Source organism: Vulpes vulpes, chromosome 5, assembly GCF_048418805.1.
Source record: "Vulpes vulpes isolate BD-2025 chromosome 5, VulVul3, whole genome shotgun sequence".
NCBI lineage: Eukaryota > Metazoa > Chordata > Mammalia > Carnivora > Canidae > Vulpes > Vulpes vulpes.
This window is the reverse complement of record NC_132784.1, coordinates 65,460,764-65,480,214: the sequence shown is the minus strand read 5'-3', so window position 1 is coordinate 65,480,214 and position 19,451 is coordinate 65,460,764. Positions and strand designations below refer to the sequence as shown.

General features: G+C 55.6%; 2 protein-coding genes across 8 annotated transcripts; both read right to left on the bottom strand.

The window, feature by feature from the left end:
* Positions 1-41: 41 nt before the first annotated feature.
* Positions 42-7,477, bottom strand: RAB1B (RAB1B, member RAS oncogene family). The gene is made up of 6 exons (XM_026004386.2): positions 7,247-7,477; positions 5,572-5,644; positions 5,208-5,303; positions 5,001-5,096; positions 1,583-1,714; positions 42-1,481 (listed from the first exon to the last, which is right to left on the bottom strand). The coding sequence occupies exons 1-6, from the start codon at positions 7,258-7,260 to the stop codon at positions 1,287-1,289; spliced, it is 606 nt and encodes a 201-aa protein (XP_025860171.1). The 5' UTR covers positions 7,261-7,477; the 3' UTR covers positions 42-1,286.
* Positions 7,478-8,042: 565 nt separating this feature from the next.
* On the bottom strand, positions 8,043-18,697 carry KLC2 (kinesin light chain 2). 7 transcript variants are annotated; one of them, XM_072758442.1, is made up of 16 exons: positions 18,499-18,697; positions 17,390-17,627; positions 14,232-14,462; positions 14,011-14,080; positions 13,168-13,390; positions 12,366-12,453; positions 12,179-12,280; positions 11,909-12,082; positions 11,652-11,751; positions 10,916-10,965; positions 10,743-10,810; positions 10,178-10,286; positions 9,917-10,075; positions 9,716-9,840; positions 9,419-9,476; positions 8,043-9,058 (listed from the first exon to the last, which is right to left on the bottom strand). In XM_072758442.1, exons 2-16 carry the CDS (start codon positions 17,615-17,617, stop codon positions 8,975-8,977), a joined length of 1,869 nt encoding a protein of 622 aa, XP_072614543.1. In that variant the 5' UTR covers positions 17,618-17,627; positions 18,499-18,697; the 3' UTR covers positions 8,043-8,974. The 7 variants fall into 7 exon arrangements, 6 of the variants coding, with proteins under 6 accessions (XP_072614543.1, XP_025860169.1, XP_025860166.1 ...); XM_026004384.2 differs by having other exon boundaries at positions 17,390-17,664; positions 18,499-18,617; XM_026004381.2 differs by having other exon boundaries at positions 18,347-18,580.
* Between the last annotated feature and the right edge of the window lie 754 nt (positions 18,698-19,451).

Sequence of the window (19,451 nt, the reverse complement as noted above, 5' to 3'; positions counted from 1 at the left end):
CAAGGCAGCTCCCACCACAGACCACACTCAACCACCACAACTTCCTTGCAAAAACCCTCGGCTCACCCGAGGGCCAGTGGAAATTTATTTTTTGTCCTTTGTCTTTCCCCAAGTGGCTTTTCCTTGCAAAATGCCTGACATGACACCAGAGGGGAACCTGGGAGTGAGGGGCACCCCAGGGACTTAAATACAAGCTGGAGGGCAGGGCACAGGTGGGACAGTCGAGAGACAGCACAAGGGACATGGCTTCTCAGGTAGAGACCAAAGGTTTGTTTTTCTGCAGGAAGAAGCTATGCCAGAGGGCATGGGGCTAGGATCCTGGGTGGGAGGGGGTGAGGGGAGAGGCCCCCAACCCTGGATTTGCACCCACATTCCCCAGAAGAGAAGTAGTGACAGGGCATGAGGACCTGCCCTCATAGGCTCCAAACAGAAGGAAGAGAATAAGCCAGATGTGCTGACTCAGGGAAAGGGAAGAGGTGCTGGCAGAGTGAGGGTTAAGGCTGATGCCCGGCCTCTGGCACAGTGGGCCTTCCGCCTCTGCCTGCCTTGGGGACAAAGGGGCACGGTGGGCAGGCAGCACATGGGCCTGGCTCTGGCAGGGCAGGGGGTGGCAGGAGCAGGCTCCCTCTGGGCTCAAGACACAGGCCCAGCATGGCTGCCCGCCCACCTGCTCTAGATGTGCTCAGACCCCACCGCAGCTGGACGGCTGGAGCTGTGAGTATGGAAGGAGCAGGGAGGAGAGGCAGGGAGGAGAGGAAAGGGTGGGCTGCTGGGCCCCTATGGCCCCCATGCCCTTCCTGAGGTCCAGCCCAGGGCCCTGGATCCTGGGTCCTGGATCCCCTGGTCCCATTCCTGGCCCCCGATGCTGACTGCAGCCAGGGACTATAGAGGCCAGGGAGGCTCCCAGCTCTTGGGGAAGGGGTGGGGTGGAGAAGGAAAAGGATGAGAGAAACCCACTGCAGCATACATGGGGGGCAAGGGAGGGAAAGAGGAGCCCTCATCCCAAAGAAAGGTATGTGGTGGGGTATCTTTTAAAGTTACCTAGAGGCAGCAGCAGAGCAAGCCCACCTCCCCACCCCAGCCAAAGGTCCTGGGTGTCCTCCCTTGGGGACCTTGACAAAACCAGGGCTCAGGGCAGCAGGCAGATGGGCCAGAGGGAGATGGGGAGCCCAGGACACCCCAAAGCCACAGACTCAAATGCCCCAGGAGAGGGAGGCACCTCCTGTCCCCTCCAGGAGCATCATCTGGAGAGGGTGCCCCCTCCTGTCCCACCCCAGGTGCCCCTCCTAGCAACAGCCACCACCAGCCGGCTTCACAGGGGTGCTGTCGATCTTGAGGTTGGGCCGCTCACCCCCTGAGGCTGCCCCAGGCCCCATCCGCTTCTTGATCTCAGCAGCCATGGTCATGAATGCCTGCTCAACATTGGTAGCATTCTTGGCACTTGTCTCCAGGAAGGGGATGCCCAGAGAATCTGCGAACTCCTGATGAGGGAAAAAGAGAAAAGAGGGAAATGTGGGAAAGGAGGGGTGAAGGGCAGCAGATCCCAGCCTGCCATGGGGGGCCTGACCCAGGCCCCACTCACCTTGGCTGTGGTGTTGTCCACTACCTTCTTGGTGGTAAGGTCGCTCTTATTGCCTACCAGGAGTTTATTAACGTTCTCACTGGCATAGCGGTCAATCTCCTGTAGCCACTGCTTCACGTTGGCATAGGATTCCTAGAGAAGCCAGAATCACAAGTTATTTTGCTCCCAACTCCCACCCCTATTCAAGGCCAGGAGAACAGGGGGTTCTGAAGGGGGTTTGCCTGGGCTCCCGAGAGAGACAAGAGCCCTGAGCTCAGGGACCCAGAGGAAGATCTCTCTCTCCTCCAGGCTTAGATCTCCTCTCTGGCCCACTCCATCTGAGACCCCCAAAGCCAAACCTGGCATGGCACCAGCTGTCTGCCAACAGCCCCAACAGCTAAACAGCCTAGGCCTAAGGGCCAGCCAACTCTGCTTCCTGCAGCTAGTCTCCCCCTGAGACACAGAAAAGGCTGAAAACAAGTGGGGAGCAAATGACAACAGGATAGAGGCCAGAGAGAAGACAGAAATGGAGGGGAACAGGTTAGCAAGAATCACAACACTCCCACAGTGGCCTTAAAACCCCTGTAAGGTCTGAAGTCTTGCAGCCCAATAGTAAGTGTGTAGGATCTTTACAGAGAAGACCCTGCCCTATGAGGGAGACATGTATCCTAGGAACAGAGACATTTGTCCTGCTTCTGGCACCAATAGTCTGCTCGCTCAGACCAGCTCTCCCAAAAGCTGGCCATTCCCTAACTCCTACCCTTGGCTTGTAGATAAAAACAGAACTTTTAGGAACACAATTGAGCTAGAGCCACACTTTCCCATCTCAGGAGTCAGAGGTTAGTGATATCCAACTGGGTTCAAATGTACACCTCCCGCCATGCTCCAAGCTGGGCCCTGTGCATAAAGAAGGGAAAAATGCTTAGGTCCTGCCTTGAGGCACTCAGGGGACAGTGGAGGACTAGACCAAGACACACATACATGGCAAGACAAGGTGATGAGTGCTGCAAGGGTAGATGTCAGGAGTTGCCAGAGCTCCAAGACCATCTCTGTCTGGGGAGACTATGGCTTACCTACGTCAAAGGGACAAACTGGCCTTGTGTGGAAGTGGAGGGATGAGAAATGTACAAAAAGAGATGACATATACCAGGTCAAGGATCAGGATGGTGCTGCCTCTGGGGAGCAGGGAGAAGCTTAAGGCTGCTAGGACACAGGCCCCGAGCAGGAGGAGGGGGAAAAGAGGCACACTAGATGATGGAAGGTCCTAGCCTGGCTAATCTGGACAACCAGGAGCCAATGAAGCTTTCTCAAGGGAGCTGCATAAGCACACCTGTGTCCTGGGAAGACAGTTTGGACAGGAGTGTAGAGGCCAGATCAGACTGGCAAGAATGGTGACCAACTGGGAGGTGGCTGGAATAATCTAGGGAAGAGATGTGCACCAAGCCAGAGAGTGAAGCAAGGAAAAGCACAGGATTTAGAGTCAAAGCATTCCGGGTAAGCCCCACCTCTGCCATGTACTGTGTGACCCTAGATTTGTCACTTAACTTCTCTGAGCTTTAGCTTCCTCATTTTGATAAAACAGTAGCTCCCAGGGGGGCTGTTATTCACATGAGATAATGAACGCAGGCCTGTCTTATAACAGGTGCTTAATTAGCAAGAGAGGTGTCATACTCATCACTGCTATTGTTACAAGGGAATGGACCTGAGAGAGAAGATGGGGGGAGAACAGAGAAGAGGGATGGAGGAGGGAAGAGTTTTCTGGTTAGGCCAACAGAAACTCTGTTACAAAGATGGGGATGCAGAAGCCAGTTTAGGGAAAGTGGGTGAGGCCAGGGCTGGACATGCTGAGCTCTGATGATGATCTGAAGCTCAGGAGGGGTTGGCAAGGGCCAGGGAAGGGTAAGTTAGGAAGCCAAGAACCCTGGGTTCAAACACTGGCTTTGCCTCTCCAAGCTATGAGACCGTGGGCAAGTTACCTAACACCTACCTAAGCATATTTCATCTGGAAAACAGGGACCCCAGCACAGTTCACTGGGTGATACCATGCAGGTTAGAATTCCCAAAGTGCCAGCAAGGTAGAACACAGAGATAGCTGTTTAAACAGGAATCACAGAATGTAAGACAGAAGCCAAACCATAAAGTGGCCAGACCCATGCAGGGGGAGTCAGGAAGCACAAGATGGGGGTAGGGCAGGGCATGTGTGTGTGTGTGTGTGTGTGTGTGTGTATGTGTGTGTGTGAGATGGTGGTAGTATAGAGCAAACCAGTAAAAAGTCACTGAAAAGAAAAGCTAATGTAGCAAGAGGTAGGAGAGCTGGATATAGTAAATTTTCCAAGGAGAGGGAGGAGAATGGAGGTAAAAGTCATGAGAGGTCAATCAGGGGAAGATCTGAAATGAGGTCATAGAACTTGGCAGCTAGAGGTCCTTGGTGACCTCCGAGTAGAGCACGGTCCACCCACAGCTTGCTGTCCAGAAGGCACCCTAAGTTCCTGGTGAGCCCAAGAGCCCAGATGCCCCTCAGAGCAGGAACTCCTCCAGGCCCAGGGCTGATGTAAGCACTTCCATGTCTCCAGGGCCTGGCCCCCACAAAGCCACAAGGTTTAGTAGAAAGAACAAAGCAGGTACAATCAGCAGACTTAGATTTTCTGTCTCTGCCACTTAACTAGCTGCACTGCCCCAAGCAAGTCTCCTTATCACTCTGATCCATTTCTTCATCTGTAAAATGGGAAGCTACTGCAGACTTCTTTAGAGTGTTAAGAGACCATGACCAAAAAAAAAAAAAAAAAAAAGACCATGACAAGTTCTATAAACCTTAAGGTACAGTGGGACTATTTCACCCTGTTAATACCTCCACTGCTGCCAGTGACACATGACTAATGCTGCCACAGCAAACACAGGGCTCCTACGTCTGCTCGCAATGCACCCAGAATGCAGAGCTGCCTTACCTCTTTTGTCTAAAGCCCTCCTATTGCTTCTCCATAGTGTCTTCACCCAGGAAGCCATAAGCCCAGCACAGCAACCGATTAGCTGACTAAACCCTTACAAAATGTAGGTGCCTATAAAGTCTAGAATAAGGTGGCAAGTTTAGCCAGGAGGCGTAAGGCCTGCTTCTGCCAATGGCTGGGAGCAGGGCCTCAGGAGGATGCACTTCTGTAGCTGTTTCCCTCGTGAAATGAGTCCAACTACAGTCTTCCTTCCAGGCAGCACCCAGAAGACAGGATGGGAAGAGTAAAAAGAAATAAGAACCAGAGACCTGGGGTGCCTGGCTGGCTCAGTCAGTAGAGCATGTGATTCTTGATCTCAGGTTGTGAGTTCAACCCCTATGTTGGGTAAGCAGATTACTTAAAAAAATAAAATCCTAAGGAAAAAAAACAAAACAAAAACGAACCAAAGACCCAAAGCTGAGAAGGCAAAGCTGGAGATGTGACCCCAGGAGTACCTGGTCGGTGACATCGTACACCACAATGATGCCATGAGCCCCCCGGTAGTAGCTGGAAGTGATGGTCCGGAACCGCTCCTGACCAGCTGTGTCCCACTATAAGACAATAAGAAAGAAGGGCAGGTCAGCTCTGAGCTACTTGCCCAGAGCCCTTCCCTTCCCAAGGTGGCTACCTCTGCACCAGGGACTGGGAAGAGCGACACTCACGATCTGAAGTTTGATGGTTTTGCCATCCAGCTCAATGGTTCGGATCTTGAAGTCCACCCCAATGGTGCTGATGTAGCTCTCTGTGTATGTGTCATCCTGGAAAAGCAGGGAGCAATGAAATGGCCTAGGTGAACAAGCCCAAAACCCATTTGGAAAATCTCCCTCCAGGACCCTGCCCCAGCCAAGTTTGTAACTGCTAAGCCCTCATTCTCAGCACCCCAACCTGTCAGCCCTGTGTCTTTGCTCAGAGATGCTATGGGAGGTTCTGTAACTTCATCCTTGGTACTGTGCTCTGTGTTGCCCCCTCTCCCTCCTGCCACCAGCCAGGACCCCAGGTGGATGGTATGGGAGGCTCCTTACTCACAGCAAACCGCAGAAGCAGGCATGACTTGCCCACGCCCGAATCACCAATCAAAAGCAGCTTAAACAGGTAGTCACTAGAGAGAAAGGATGGGAAGATATGAAGGAAGGCAGGGAGCCCACCAGCCATGTCATCTGCCATTACAACTATGGTCTTCTCTCATGCTGTGAGACTTGCCTTGATTTAGAGTATTAAAGCACTCACAAGATCCTCTCACAAGTCCTGGGAAGGGGAAGGCTGACACCTCTCCCCATATTACAGCTGGCCCAAAGGGCTGAGTCTGAATTTCCACTTTATAGACAAGAAAGCTGAGGCAGAGAGAGGGATACGACTTGCCAAGGATCACAATCCTTAGGAGAAAAAGCTGAATGTCCTACCCTGACACTTGACAGGCTCCGTGGTCTCTGGGCCAGTAGAGGGTAGTAAGGGTCCAGCCTAGAACTCGTTAAGTGAATATCTATGTGAAGAGCCTGGTATGAAGCCTCTAAGAAGAGGTAGTCAACGAGTAGCAATGACGGCAGTTAAAGTAAGTACTGAGTTCCTACTCTGTGCCTGGTCCAGTGCTAACCACTGCAAATGCATCATCTCACTTATGCCTCACATCAGCCCTATGAAATGGATGGTGTTCCTTCTAACTAATGAGGAAACCAGAGGTCAGAAGAGGGAAGTGACTTGCTCTAAGTTACACAGCTGTTAACTTTAAGACTGGAAACCAGGTTCAGACTCCCAAAGTCTCTGTGAGAGCCTGTTAGTTCCCTTCTGTGTCCCTTATAATCCAGCTCTGAGCTTCACCCTTACCTAAGGAAATCTGAGGCCTGGATCTGGAGGAGAAAAAGGAAGTGATAGAAGAGGAAGAAGACAACTGACACTTGGGGAAAACTGTCAATGAGAAGTCTGGGGCAGAGATATGGGCCACCTATCCGCAGGGGGAGTGACCAAGAAGTGAGGAGAGTCTGAGGTACAGAGAATCCCACTGGAATGGGAGAAACAAATGCCATATTCATCTAAACTTCATCAACAGCGTGACGGCGAAGGTAAGGGGTGTGACGGTGGCGCTGGGGGCCTGCGCAAAGGTGAGGAGAGGGCGGGAAGGGACTGGTTTCCAGGAGCGGCAGGACGGCTAGACGGAGGCAAGGGGCGAAGCTGTAGCCCCGGAGAGGAGGACCCACGGGAGAGCGACCCGGAGCGGCGCCTCGGGGCCTGCCGCGTCCGACCAGCCCCAGGAACCGGATTCCAGGAGAACGGGAAAAATAGAAAGATTTACTGTCAGACCTAAAAGGCCCGAGGCTGGACGGGCTCCAAAACGCCGGGACCTTCGTCAGCACCCAGACTGCCAGTGCAAGCAGCAGGTGGGGAAACTGAGGCCTGGAGAGACCGAGGCTGCGGGTTCACCTGACCAATAAGGCCTGTTAGGGACCGGTGCTTCGGGCTCCAAGTAGTGCCCCTTGGGGTCGCAGTGTCTGGGTCCCGGGTGCAAGAACTCGGGGTACCGAGCCGGGGTCCTGGGGCCCCCAGGGGGAGGGGCAGGACCCGGATGTGAGGGGGGGGGTCAGCGGAAGAGGGACCCGGATGTGGGGGCGCCGCTGAGTCCTGACCCAGGCCGGACAACCCCGGTAAGCGTACAGCCCCGTACTCAGGATCGAGGCTGCGCCGGACGGCGCGGGCGGGGCTCACTCACTATTCGGGGTTCATGGCGGCGGCGGTGGCCCGCTCGGTCGCTCCCAGTCAGCTCTGCTCCGCCTCCCGTTTCAAGATGGTGGCCGCTCCGCCCCAGAGGCCCCGCCCGCGACACGCAGGCGCAAACATTCCCGACTGGGGCCTTGCCGCATTGCTTCTTGGAACTTGTAGTCTCCTTACTTTGCCCAACTCTCTCCCGGTTGCGCAGGCGTAAACTGAGGCCGCGTCTCCTAGCCCACGCCCCATCATCGTCGCGCATTGTCTTCTGGGGCTTGTAGTTCGCTCCGTATGGATGTACCTGGACTTGAGAACAGGTCCCGGAGACCTGATGGCTACCCGACGATGAGGTCAATTTAGGGCTAGGGTTGACGCGCTTCACGTCTGGCTGAGGTAGTCATCCCTACCCTCGCAGTTCCCGGAGTTGTTAGCATTAGTTCATTTATTTGGGGGGTCTTGTGCTGGCACTTCTAATTCAGACAGTGCCCCCGGAGGGTGTCGTCACCCACATTGTATAGATGGAAAAGTCTCAGTAACTCGCTCAAGGTGAAATGGCTTACTTGGTAAGGGGCAGAATTCCAAGCCCGCGGTCTCTAGAATCTCAGAGATGAAGGTTGCTAGAAAAAACTGGATCTCTGAGGCCCCCAAACAAATCCGGGATAGGAGCCAAATATCTGGGCTCCAGCAGCGCGGGACAGGACCTGAGCGACACACGCACGCTCGCTCGCAGGCTCTCCCGACCTCACCCCCAACCTAGAGACGCGAGGAGCCCCCGGCCTCCGCCCCAAAACAAGACCGACTCAGATTCAAACGGTCTTTATTTCTACAGCAACATTTGAAAATAGAGAGCGACAGCCTCACCCCCCAACTGGGGCAGCCCCTCCTGCCACAGGGGCCGTCACTGCCCCTCGCGAGAAGCTGCAGGCATGGGAGGCGTGGCAGGATGGCTCGACAGGCGGTGCCCGGGGCGGGGTCAGGCCGTGCCTGGGCCGGGCGGGGCCTGGAGGAAGGGGCAGTGCATAAGGCCGGGATGCTGGGCAGGGCCCGGCGGTGAGAGGACGGGCAAGGGGGGGGCACTCCGTCCTGGGGTGCGCGGGTCGATGGTGGGGCTCAACGCGTCCCTCAGAGGCCAGGAGGAGCGCGTGAAAGCCCAGGGAACCCTTTGGGGAGGCGCCGCCCCAGAGATGTAGAGCCTGGAAGATACCACCGCGCTGAATGGGGATGATTAAGGCCTGGGCGGTACCACTAGAGAAGGGCGGGGTGAGGGGAGAACCGGGCAGTACCGTGGACTGATGGGAGGGACGCGGCCAATAACTTATTTCTCTATATACAGAAGCAACGGCCGGGGACGGGGGGGAGGGGGCAGGAGGACAGGAGTGCTGAAGGGATGGGAGGTGTTTAGTGTTCTCGGCTCGGGGGCTTGGGGAGGGCGGGCCGCTGAGTCTCTACGTTGGAGACTCTGGCCAGCCTCTCACCTGGCCCTGACCCTACAGAAGAGGGGGCCCTGCTGGATGGAATAAATAAGGGGTGGAGCTGGGGTGGAGCTGGAGCGGGCAGGCCCAGCCTCCAGGGCTTAGGCTGAGATGACAAGGGAGGAGGTTACCCTGAGATTGAACAGAAAAGACAGGGGTCCTTGGGAGAGACAGGTGGGGCAAGCAGCAGGCCCATGCGAAGGGCTGGGGATGGGGGCAGTGCCGCGTGGAGGCTCTGGCAACTGGCTGCCCCTTCAGGATTAGCCCACGAGGGAGCTTCGTCGGGAGAGGTCCATGGAGCTGGAGCTGAGGGTGCGGCTGTCAGAGAAGCCTGTGCCTCCAGGCTGTGGGCAGAGGGAGCGGGCGGCTCAGCTTCATGCTGTTGCCAGTCTCTACTTCCCTGGTCAGAGGGGCCTGAGCAGCCAGAGTCCCTGAGCTGGGGCCCCTGACCATGTCCTGGTGCTCTGGTACCTCCACAGTTACTGTGTTGGCACAGGTCACTTGCATGTCCACCCCAGGCAGGAACTGGGTTTCCCTCATTTGTCTCCCTGTGTCCACCCCAAAGCCAGGCCTGGCACAGAGCTTTAAATGTTTCTAGATTAAATAGACGATTGACAAGCTTGGCAAGTACACAGGACATGCAGTCTTTGGGCCCTGGGGCCTGGGCTTCACTGCCCAGTGCTCCAAAACCCACCCAGCCCTACCTGGACTGGCTCTTCCACACTCTTGTTGAGGAAGTTCAGAGAACTGGCCCGCTTCATCCTGAGGAGAAAGGAATGCCTGGATTTGCCCAGGGGGAGCTGAGGGAGGACATGGGAAGGGGTCTGGTTGGAGCTGGAGATGGAGGCTGATGGGAGGGGAGTAGATCTGGTGGGTGGGTAGAGCTGGAGAGAGATGAGGGAGTTCACCTGGATCCGGAGCTCATCTGGGGTTGGTAGGTTACTGGGTGGATTCTTGAGAGGTTCACCTGGGTGGAGGGCCCATCAGCGGCAGAGGCTCACCTGGGGTTAGGAGGCTCCTGGGGGCCACCACCCTGCAACTTCTTCACCAGCATTTCACTGCTACGCCTCAGGGCATCTCGGAGTTTTCCAAAGGAGCCACTGCGCCGCAAGGAACCACTGCCGTCCTGTGGGGTGGACGAGGCTGTCTCTCTGCCACACTGACAACACAGCCTCCTGGCCCACCCCAGCCCCGAGACTCACCCCGCTCCATTCAGCTGCAGGCCCTGCCTCCTCAAGGTCAGACTCAGGCCGAGCCCCAGCACCCCCAGTAATGTCTCGGCTGCCACGGCGATCTCCCCTCCCACTGCTGCCATCTTTCAGCAGTTCCACTACCTTGGTCTGGCTTGCAGGATCCAGGCCCTGAAGGGGTGGCAGGGCACATCAGGTGGAGCCATGAATCCTGACTGGAACACATAGGGCCACACAGGTGCCTGCCTGCACCCCTCAGGCCCATTGGCCCACCTGCTTGCGGCTGCGGCTGGCACAGTCCTCCAGGGTATGTGCAGCTTCTAGTTTCCCCTGGCGCCGGTATAGGGCTCCCAAGCTGCGCAGGGTAGTGTTGACTGTGGGGCTGTGGACGGGACAGCAGGGTAGTTTCAAAGTCAGTGTTCCCCAGGAACTAGGCCCATCCTAGCATCCACCCCATTGGGCCCCGAGGAACCTCCAGCCAACCAGAATCTTTTCCCCTCCTGTGTCAAGTCCTGTGTTAGGCCTACCTAGACTCTCCTGTCTTTGTCTTGGAATCATCTCTAGTTCCTAGGGTTGGGGACCTGGCCTCCAAGCTCTGAGTGGGATGTTGCCACCAGGACTCAAAGCTGGGAGCCCAAGAGCAAGATAATCAGGCTGTCCCAGTGCAGAAAGCATTTTTGCGACAGGTGGCCTGTGACCCAGGTCTTGTAAAACAAGTTGACAAAGGTGTGTGTTCTGGGGATGAACATTATGGAGTGTAGAGCTTGGACTTGGATCCCACCAGGATGTTGTTTCCCTGCCACCTGCTCTACTTCCAGCCCTGCCCTGCTGTCCTCACCTGTCTACTTTACAGGCTTTGTACCAGCTGCCATATTCCCCGTAGGGGGTGCTGTCCCGGCGCTTGTCCTGGGGGAAGGAATGGTCAGGAAGGTGACAGAAGTCCCTCCCCTCTACACATCCCTAGCCTCACCCTCCCTCTCCAGACCACCCTAGCCCTGCCCATAGAGCTACCTTGCTCTCCTCCCGTTCTTCTGCATGCATCCAGATGGGTTTGTTGTCCCCTGGGGGGAGAAAGGGGGCTGTCACCAGCCTCCTGTATAGGCTTCTCCTGGTTGAAACATAGGAGGACTAGGGTCTGGGGAGGAGGTCAGGAGTACCCAGGGAGGATCAGGGTTGGGTTTTGTTGAATGTATGAATGAATGAATGAACGAACATGTGAACAAAAAACAGACTCAAAACATTATTGACCCTCTTCTGGAACATGGAGATGACATGGCACAGGCTTGTGCTCGAGGGGCTTGTGATTGAGGGCTGAGGGGAGCAGATCCTTAAACCCACAGCCTGAGACACATGCTAGTTCTGAATGATAGCCCAGCTATCCCCACAATCCCGTAATCCCATAGTCCCAGCCCCATAATCCTGCCCATTTCAGAGCAGGAAATGACTGATCACTGGAGGCTGGAAGGTGGCTTCCCAGAGGGGGAGAGCCTTCATGGTGAGAAGGAACTGCTCAGCAGAGGAAGGGGAAAAGACTCTGGGCCCAGGGCATGGGCTATGCAAACGGTGTATATAGCACCAGCAGGACCCAGGAGGCTGTGTCAGTTGAGTGTGTTCACATGTGTGCACAAGTGGTTGGGGACCAGCCAGACCCCACAAGGGCCCGTCCAGCTCAAGTATTTGCCCTGGATACCGATGGCTGAGTATGCCTGTGCTGTGTGAGCTGGGGGCACATGATGATCAGACTCACCATTGACAGAGCCGAACTCCTTCTCATGAGCACGGGTGAGGATTTCCTTGTACAGCGTCTCTGCATCCTGGTATTTACCCTGCTTCAGGTAGCAGGAGGCCTGGAGGAAGGCAGCCAGAGTGAGCAGGATGCAGGGAGCAGAGCCTTTTCCTTCCTTCCTTCCTTCCTTCCTTCCTTCCTTCCTTCCTTCCTTCCTTCCTTCCTTCCTTCCTTCCTCCCACATCCTCTTCTCTCTCCCCACTCCTGGCCCAGAGTACCAGGTTGTTCTTGGTCTTGGCCACGTTGGGGTCATCAGGCCCAAGACGTGTGGCATAGATCTCCAGTGCCCTCCGGTAGTAGTATTCCACCTCCTCAGCTTTGCCCTGATTCTGGCACAGCAGGGCCAGATTGCTCAGCTGCTTGGCCACATCCGGATGAAACTTGCCCAGGACCTGGGATAGGAGTGGGAGCCAGTGGCTGGGCTCAGTGCTGGCCCAGGCCCCTGGCTGCTGGGCCCACCCGGCCTGCCCAGCCCTGCCTGCTCCTACCTTCTCCCGGATTTCCAGTGCCCGCTTGCACAATGGCTCGGCCTCTTTGTACTTGCCCCGCTTCCCATACAGAACTGCCAGGTTGTTTAATGTTGCAGCCACCTGAGGGGTGGGGGAATGGAGGCTCAATGACCCAGGGCCTTGCTCAGGGCCGGGGCAGCTCCCACCTCCTACCCACTCTACTCACAGCCGGATGATCCTTGCCCAGTGTCTTTTCACGGATGGCCAGGGCATCATTGAGCAGGTGGGCAGCCTCTTTGTACTTGTTCTGGTCCCTGGATATAGGCAGAAGCATGGTGAGGGTTGCCCTCCAGCCTGAGACCCTCCCATAGTGGTCCCAGATCCCCTTGGTCACTCTCAGAGTGGTATTTACTGATGAGTGGACAGGATTATGACCCAGAGTTTGGGGAGACCTGTTCAGCCCCTGCCCTCTAGGAGCTTGGGGGTACTTAGGACAGTTCACTCATAACTCACCAGGGCACTGAGTTCTGGGGTTTGAGGCAGACTCCCCAGGATTTTACCCCTACTTCCTTATGCCCAGTGTACCATGTTGTCTATTCCCCAGGGCCTTTGCTCATACTGTTTTTCTGCCAAAGAAAACTTTTCCAGTCCTTTCATGTTCTGGGCCAACTCATCTTTCACCAGAGACCTTTCTTAAACTTGATGCCCAGAGAAACTGTGCTGCCTCCCTGGTGTCCTTGAGTCCTTATCTACTGTCCTCATCCCTAGTTATGGCCAAGACTTTCTCTTCCAATAGACTAAGCCTTTTTCACATTTGTAGCCCAGGTTCAGAGAAGCCTAGGCACCCTGTGGTCTCAGCCCTCTCTGACCATAATCTTTTCTATGCTACCCAACTGCCTGATAGAGCCCAGCTGCTGAGCTCTAAGTCCTAGCTTATAGCAGGCTCTGAGGGTTTGTGACCCAGGGCTGGAGCCTTCAGGAAGTTTACAGGCACTCCCATGGATGGTTGTGGCCAGAGAAGCCCTCACCGATAAACCAAAGCCAGGATGTTCAGCATGGTGGCGACGTCAGGGTGGTCATGGCCTGAGGTCTTCTCCAGGTCCTCAAGTGCCTGCTTGCAGAGTGGCACGGCCACCTCGTAGCGGCCCTGTGAGGCGTACTGAATCACCAGGTTGTGCAGGGTGCGGAGCCGTGCTGGGATTTCATAGCCCCCATGCTGGGCAGCCACATCCCCTCCTCCAGGGCTGGGGGCTGCAAGGCCAAGGGCAGATCAGATGTGCCAACTGCCTCCTGGGCTGGGCTGGCACACACCAGCCATGCCTTTGACCTACCTGACATGTAGCCCTAGGCAAGTCACTAGCTATGCTGCCCCAGTTTCCCCCACCTGTAGAGTGGGTAGAATCCCAGCCCAAATATCTCAAGCTGTGTGTTCTAGAGCAAGCCACCTAACCGCCAAGACACAGCCTTCCATCTACAGAAGGGAGACTCTGATATGAGTGCTCGACACTACTCGCAAGGCAAGCATTGACCTAGGACTCAGTACTGTGCGTGCATCCTCTTGAACCCTCAGAGGAGGCTCAAAGAGGCAAAGAAAACAGTGGTCCCAGAAAGACTAGTGGCAGAGTGGGACTGGAACCCAGGCGAGGCTGCTCCAAAGCTCTAAACTGTGATACCCATTTCTCAGAGCTTAGGGAGAGAGAAGCAACATGTGAAACCTGCCTTTTAAACTCTAACATACTGGGATGTGACCAGAAATGACGCAGGAAAGAACATGGCAGCCTTTCAGTCGCTGTTTCTAGCGACTTCTGGGTCCCAAGGACAAGGAGTTGACACAGCTTCCCCCACCCCCAGAACCAGCTGCCCCTCTGCACCTGGGCTCTGCTCCTCCTCGTTGGGGAACAGGTCATCCAGAGAGTCTTTGGGGACATCCCCCTTCTCCTCCTGGGGAGGACAGAAAGAGCATCAGGGAAGGAGGGTGTGGTAGCCCAAGTGTCAGTGGCTGGGCAGAGCCAAGTCTTCCCCATGTCCATCCCGACTTCCAGGCCTCCCCCCACCCCGCCATGGCCTTGCAGTGGCCATGGTAGGGGCTCACGCTGGGGGATGTGTCCTCATCCAGCTTGCGGATCTGGCTCATGAACAGCAAATGCTGCTTCTCCTCCTCGAGCTGGGCTACAGCCTGCTCACTGCGCTGTAGCTTCTGCTGTGTTCCAGCCAGCTCCTCTCGCAGCCACTGGTTCTCCTGTACCAGGCGTCGCACCTGAGCTCGCAGTTTCTGCTTTTCTGACTCCACAGCCCCCAGGTGACTCGACAGTGCCAGGATCACCTATGGTACCAGCCAGCCAAGATGAGGGTTAGAACACTGTCCACCCCTGGCCTGGGCCTCCTGGGGTGTTGGGGCCTGGCTGTGCCTATGAAGAGCTGCAGGACTGAGTTCTCCTGTCCTCAAGTTTTCCTGTCATCAAGGGAATTATCCCCCAAGACCCCAACTAGACCCTAGTCCCAAGACCTGAATCTAGGAGGTTTGGGACCCCTGGCTCCTTTCTTCTGGAGTCAGGAGCCCTGGGTTCCCAGGCTGACCCTGGTGGACTCTGAGAAAGTCCATCCCCTTTCCTGGGCCTCTAGCTAGTCTTCTGCATTAAAAACCCCAATTCAAGGACACCTGGGTGGCTCAGTGGTTGAGCATCTGCCTTTGGCTCAGGTCGTGATCCCAGGGTCCTGGAATCAAGTCCTGCATTGGGTTCTCCGCAGGAAGCCTGCTTCTCCCTGTGCCTATGTCTCTGCCTCTTTCTGTGTGTCTCTCATGAATAAATAAATAAAATCTTAAGAAAAAAAAAAAAAAACCCAAAACCAATTCCCACCTCACTGAGTTTATCACAAAGAGGGCTAGTTGGGGTGTTGCACTTTCCCTGAGCTAGCCATTCTCTTCTTTTGTCTCTCCTGGGAGTTGTACTCCAGCTCTGCTGCCACAGCCGCTATTCCATTGCTCCCTTTCCCAGGGCTAGCAATTTCCTAAGAACCCTGATAAATGGCTGAAGGGCCACCAAAAGACCCCATCCTGATTTCTGCCCAGGTAGGCCTCTGGCCTTATACAGCTCCCAGAAATGAGAGGTATACATGTCCCAGGCCCCAGATGGTCTGGGAATCACAGGGAAAAGGGACCAAGAGGCCTCAGCTTCAGCCCCTACCCCTTTTTCCAACCTCTAGGACTCTTCTCCTGAGCTTTTAGGCTCTTCCTGCCTTGGAGCCTTGCATAGGCTCAACTCCCTCTACTTTTTCTCCATCCTTCACAGCTGGGGTCATTTCTGCAGTCCTAGGAAAGAAGGGCACTTTGCCTCCATGCCATCCTCTTGCCCATCTGTGTTGGTGCCTCTGCACACTAGGAGGGGAACCCCTGTTTTTATCTCTGTACCTGGCAGCCAACTAGCCCAGGATGGAATGACCAGCACATTGCCCTCCAGAGGGCCAGGCTGTCTGGGACCCTACACTTTCTAGTTGATTAGCAAATGTGTAAGTGACAGGTGTTTTCACAACCACTAGCTTTTTAAAAAATTCCCTAAACAGCCTGGAAATATACACAGCAGATGGCATGATCCCTATTTTAAAGACAAGGAAACCAAGATGATACCAACTGTCCAGGATTCATGGAGCCAGGCAGCATCTCAGCCAAGATTCGAAGGGGCCAAGGCTCTCCCACGGAGAAAGTGTGTACTCCTTATACACCCCAGTGCCTTCTGAATATCTCCATCTGCACACCATCCTCCCAGCCCCAACGTAGAGGTCCAAAACAGAACCCCTGATCATCCAGGCTCTGTTGTCCCCTTCACTTGTTTAAACCACACATCTGGGAGTTACTTTGCCCTCCTCTCTCCCCCCTACTCCATCTCCAGGTCCTGCTGGACCCACCTCCAGACATATCTGGAACTGGGCCCCTTCTCTCCTCCCTCCTGGCCACCTCTGTAGTCCAAGCTACCATTTCCCATTTGAATTCCAGCAGTGACTTGCTAACCACCTGCTACCTCCTTCCACCCTTGACTCTGGTTCATTCTCCACACCTCAGCCAAAGGGAGTACTTATTTATTTATTATTTTTTAAGACTTAAAACAAAAAGTAATCTCTATACCCAACACGGGGCTTGAACAACTCTGAGATCAAGAATCACATGTTCTACTGCGTCATTCACACGCCCCCAGACAGAGCTTTTAAAATCTAAGGCTTGGGCAGCCCAGGTGGCTCAGTAGTTTAGCGCCGCCTTCAGCCCAGGACCTAATGCTGGAGACCCAGGATCGAGTCCCACATCAGGCTCCCTTCATGGAGCCTGCTTCTCCCTTTGCCCGTGTCTCTGCCTCTCTCTCTGTGTCTGTCTGTCATGAATAAATAAATAAAATCTTTAAAAAAATAAAATAAAACCTAAGGCTTACTGTGTTTCTTAACTACTGAAACCCTTCAAAGGCCTCCTGCTTTTCTGAGAATACAAGCCAAACTACTAAGGTACAGCATGATTTGGCCCCTGCCTTTCCAAAGGCCCCTTCTGTCCCTCTCCTCCCCCCAGGAAGCTCTAGTTAGGTCTTCTCTCATTTCTCCTACCACAAGAAGATCTTTCCTATCTCAGGACCTTTGCACATATAACCTCTTGCTTCTCTCCCTTTTCTGGAGACCGGTTCATTCCCTCCTTCAGGTCTTGGTTTAAATGTCACTTCCTCAGAATTCTTGCCTGAGCAATAAATAAGACCTCCTGCTATAAGCTATCACAAGATCTTATTCTTCTCTTTGTACAATTTACCACAACATGTAACATATGTGTGTTTTTTACTCTCTCCCCAGTGGACCAGGGCAGAGATCTTGACACTCTTGTTGGACCTGTGTCTCTAGCACATAACAGACTGTCTGGCACATAGTAGGCACTTGATAACTTACCTGTGAAGGAATGAATAAGAGAATGAATGGGGTGGGGAGGAGCGGTTCTTAAGGATTTCCTTTTTGTTTTCCTATGCCATTCAGTCTCTGCTACTCATCAGAGAAGCCAGGAACAGGGTTTTGTGTGGGGGCTAAAGGATGATCAGGCTCTCTTGAGGCAAGGCACTCAGCTGGGGTTTCCAAAGTTCATTCATTTTTCATCAGATCTGGGGTCTTACCATGGGCTCCAGAGGCCGCAGGTTCCCTGCTCAGATTCTGTTCCTACTCTGCCTGGATTCCTCTGGAAGGCTCCATCCCTCCCGTTACCTCCCACCTCAGCATCCCAGACCAGCCTACCTGGGCCTCCCCCAGACCCAGCTCGATGGCTTCCAGGGAGCGACGCAGGAGGACACACCGCTCCTGTGAGCCGGGCTCCGCCTCACCAGCTTCATGAGCTACCAAGGGAGCGAGAAGGGCACGATGCTCCCCGCGCAGGGTCTCCAGGCCTTGGATGACGGCCTTGGTGCCCAGCACGATCTCATCCTGGCTCAGCTTCTCCTCCCGCGGAAGCACCATCGTAGCCATGGCGTGCCGCCTGTGAGGGCGAGGGGGCGGGCAGGCGGGTGCCGGGCCTGGGGCCACACCGCCGTCCGCCCCGGATTAGGTAAACACCTCGGGTCCCCGGACGCCTGGGTCCCCAGGGTGCCTGGGTCCCCAAGCCGGCAACCCGTGCCGTGCCGGCGCTCGGCCTGCAGGGGGCGCGCCCAGCTCGCCGCGGCCGGGGAGACGCAATGCGGTGAGGCCGGTGAGGCTGGACTCGAATTGGGCCCAGACCACCCGCTCAGGCCGGCTTAGGCGGCAGCCTCGGGACTTCCCCGGGGACTCCCTTAGGACGGGGAGCGCTAGAGGGCGGTCCTACGGGGATCATGGAGGCTTACTCGCATTGGGGAGACCCCAGCCCTTCTAGGAGATCCAGCCCCAAGCCTTCGGGCAGCCCCTTCCCCTAGGCCGAGTCACAGAGCCCCTCCTCTAGGGAAGGCCGACCATTTGGAGACCCTCCCCCTAGAGAAGCCTTGAAATCGGCTTCTTCATCCTCCCCCCCACCAGGCCGCGCCCACAATGACCCCTCCCCATAGGTCGACGCGACGCCCCGCGGACCCCTCCCCTAAAAAGGCCGAGCTCCCGCCCCCGGCAACCCAGGACCGCGCCCCCTCCCAGCAGGCCGGCCTTGTTCTCCCGCACGCAGCGCCCATGATGACCGTCCCCTAGGCCGACCCAGGGGCCCCTCTCCTGGCCGTATCGGCCCGCGCGGACCTACGCCTCCCAGAGGCTCCGGCCCGGGTCCTGCTCAGGTTCCGGCTCCCGCCCCGCTTCACCCGGACCCGCAGCCGTGAGCCGGTCCCGCCGCCTCCATCCCGCCGGCCTTCCCAGAAGTCCTCGCGCCGCCTTAAAGGTGAAGCCTCTACCTCAGCGGCGTCGGAGGGGGCAAAACACGCTCTTCTCTTCCCGCAGGCTGCCTTAAAGGAGCTCGCAGGCCGGGCCCGCTTCGGGCTAGGAGGGGGCGGGGCCATTCTATGTGGAGGGCGGGGCCATCGCGGGGGCGGGACACAGAGGGGCGGGTAGTGGGCTGCCTGGAGGCATCGGTTCCAAGCCTCCACCACCCACGTCTCTGCGGCCTCGGATTCCTCGACTGTATACCGCCCCGAGGCCTCAGGGGTGTGGAGAGGCTCGGGAGATCCTAACCCTGAGTGCACCCAGTGCTGCGGCCAGAGGACAGGGGGAGAAACCCAGGCGCAGAAAGAGGCCTGGCCTTTAACGAGTCCAGAGCGAGACTTTTGACACTTACTGATATTTAACGAGGTAGTTACCATTTCCTGAGCATTTACTGTGTGTCGGGCGCTTTGATGCTTTAAGTGCATCTATTCATTTAATGCCCACAAAGACCCAATAAAGCGAGCACTGCTGTTATCCGCCTCTAGAATATCTGACCCCAGGCTCATTTGTCTCTAGGGACTGGTTATGCCCCTCAACCAACTTTCAGAACTGTCTAAGCCCCTGTGGGATTCGCAGTATCTTAATGCTGCTTCCTGGGAGAAATGCTTCTTGACCCTAATGGAGAAAAAGTGGGCATAGGGCAGCTGGGCATCTGCCGAAACAGAACCCCGCGCCCCTGTGGGTGAACACCACAAGTGCTATTTGTTGACCAGATACCCTAGGCAGAGTGACGTCATTCCAAGTTCAGAATAAACGTCGCCTCCTCAGAAAGCCTTCTTTGATCCCTGACCTCCCATAAAGTCCCCTCCTGCACCTGTTTCTCTCTTTAGCGCTTATCCCTTCTAATATTTTTCTTGTTGGTTTTTGGTCTCCTCCCTAAAGTGCAGGGCAAGACCTGCCTGCCTTGTTGACTCCCACAGTAGCC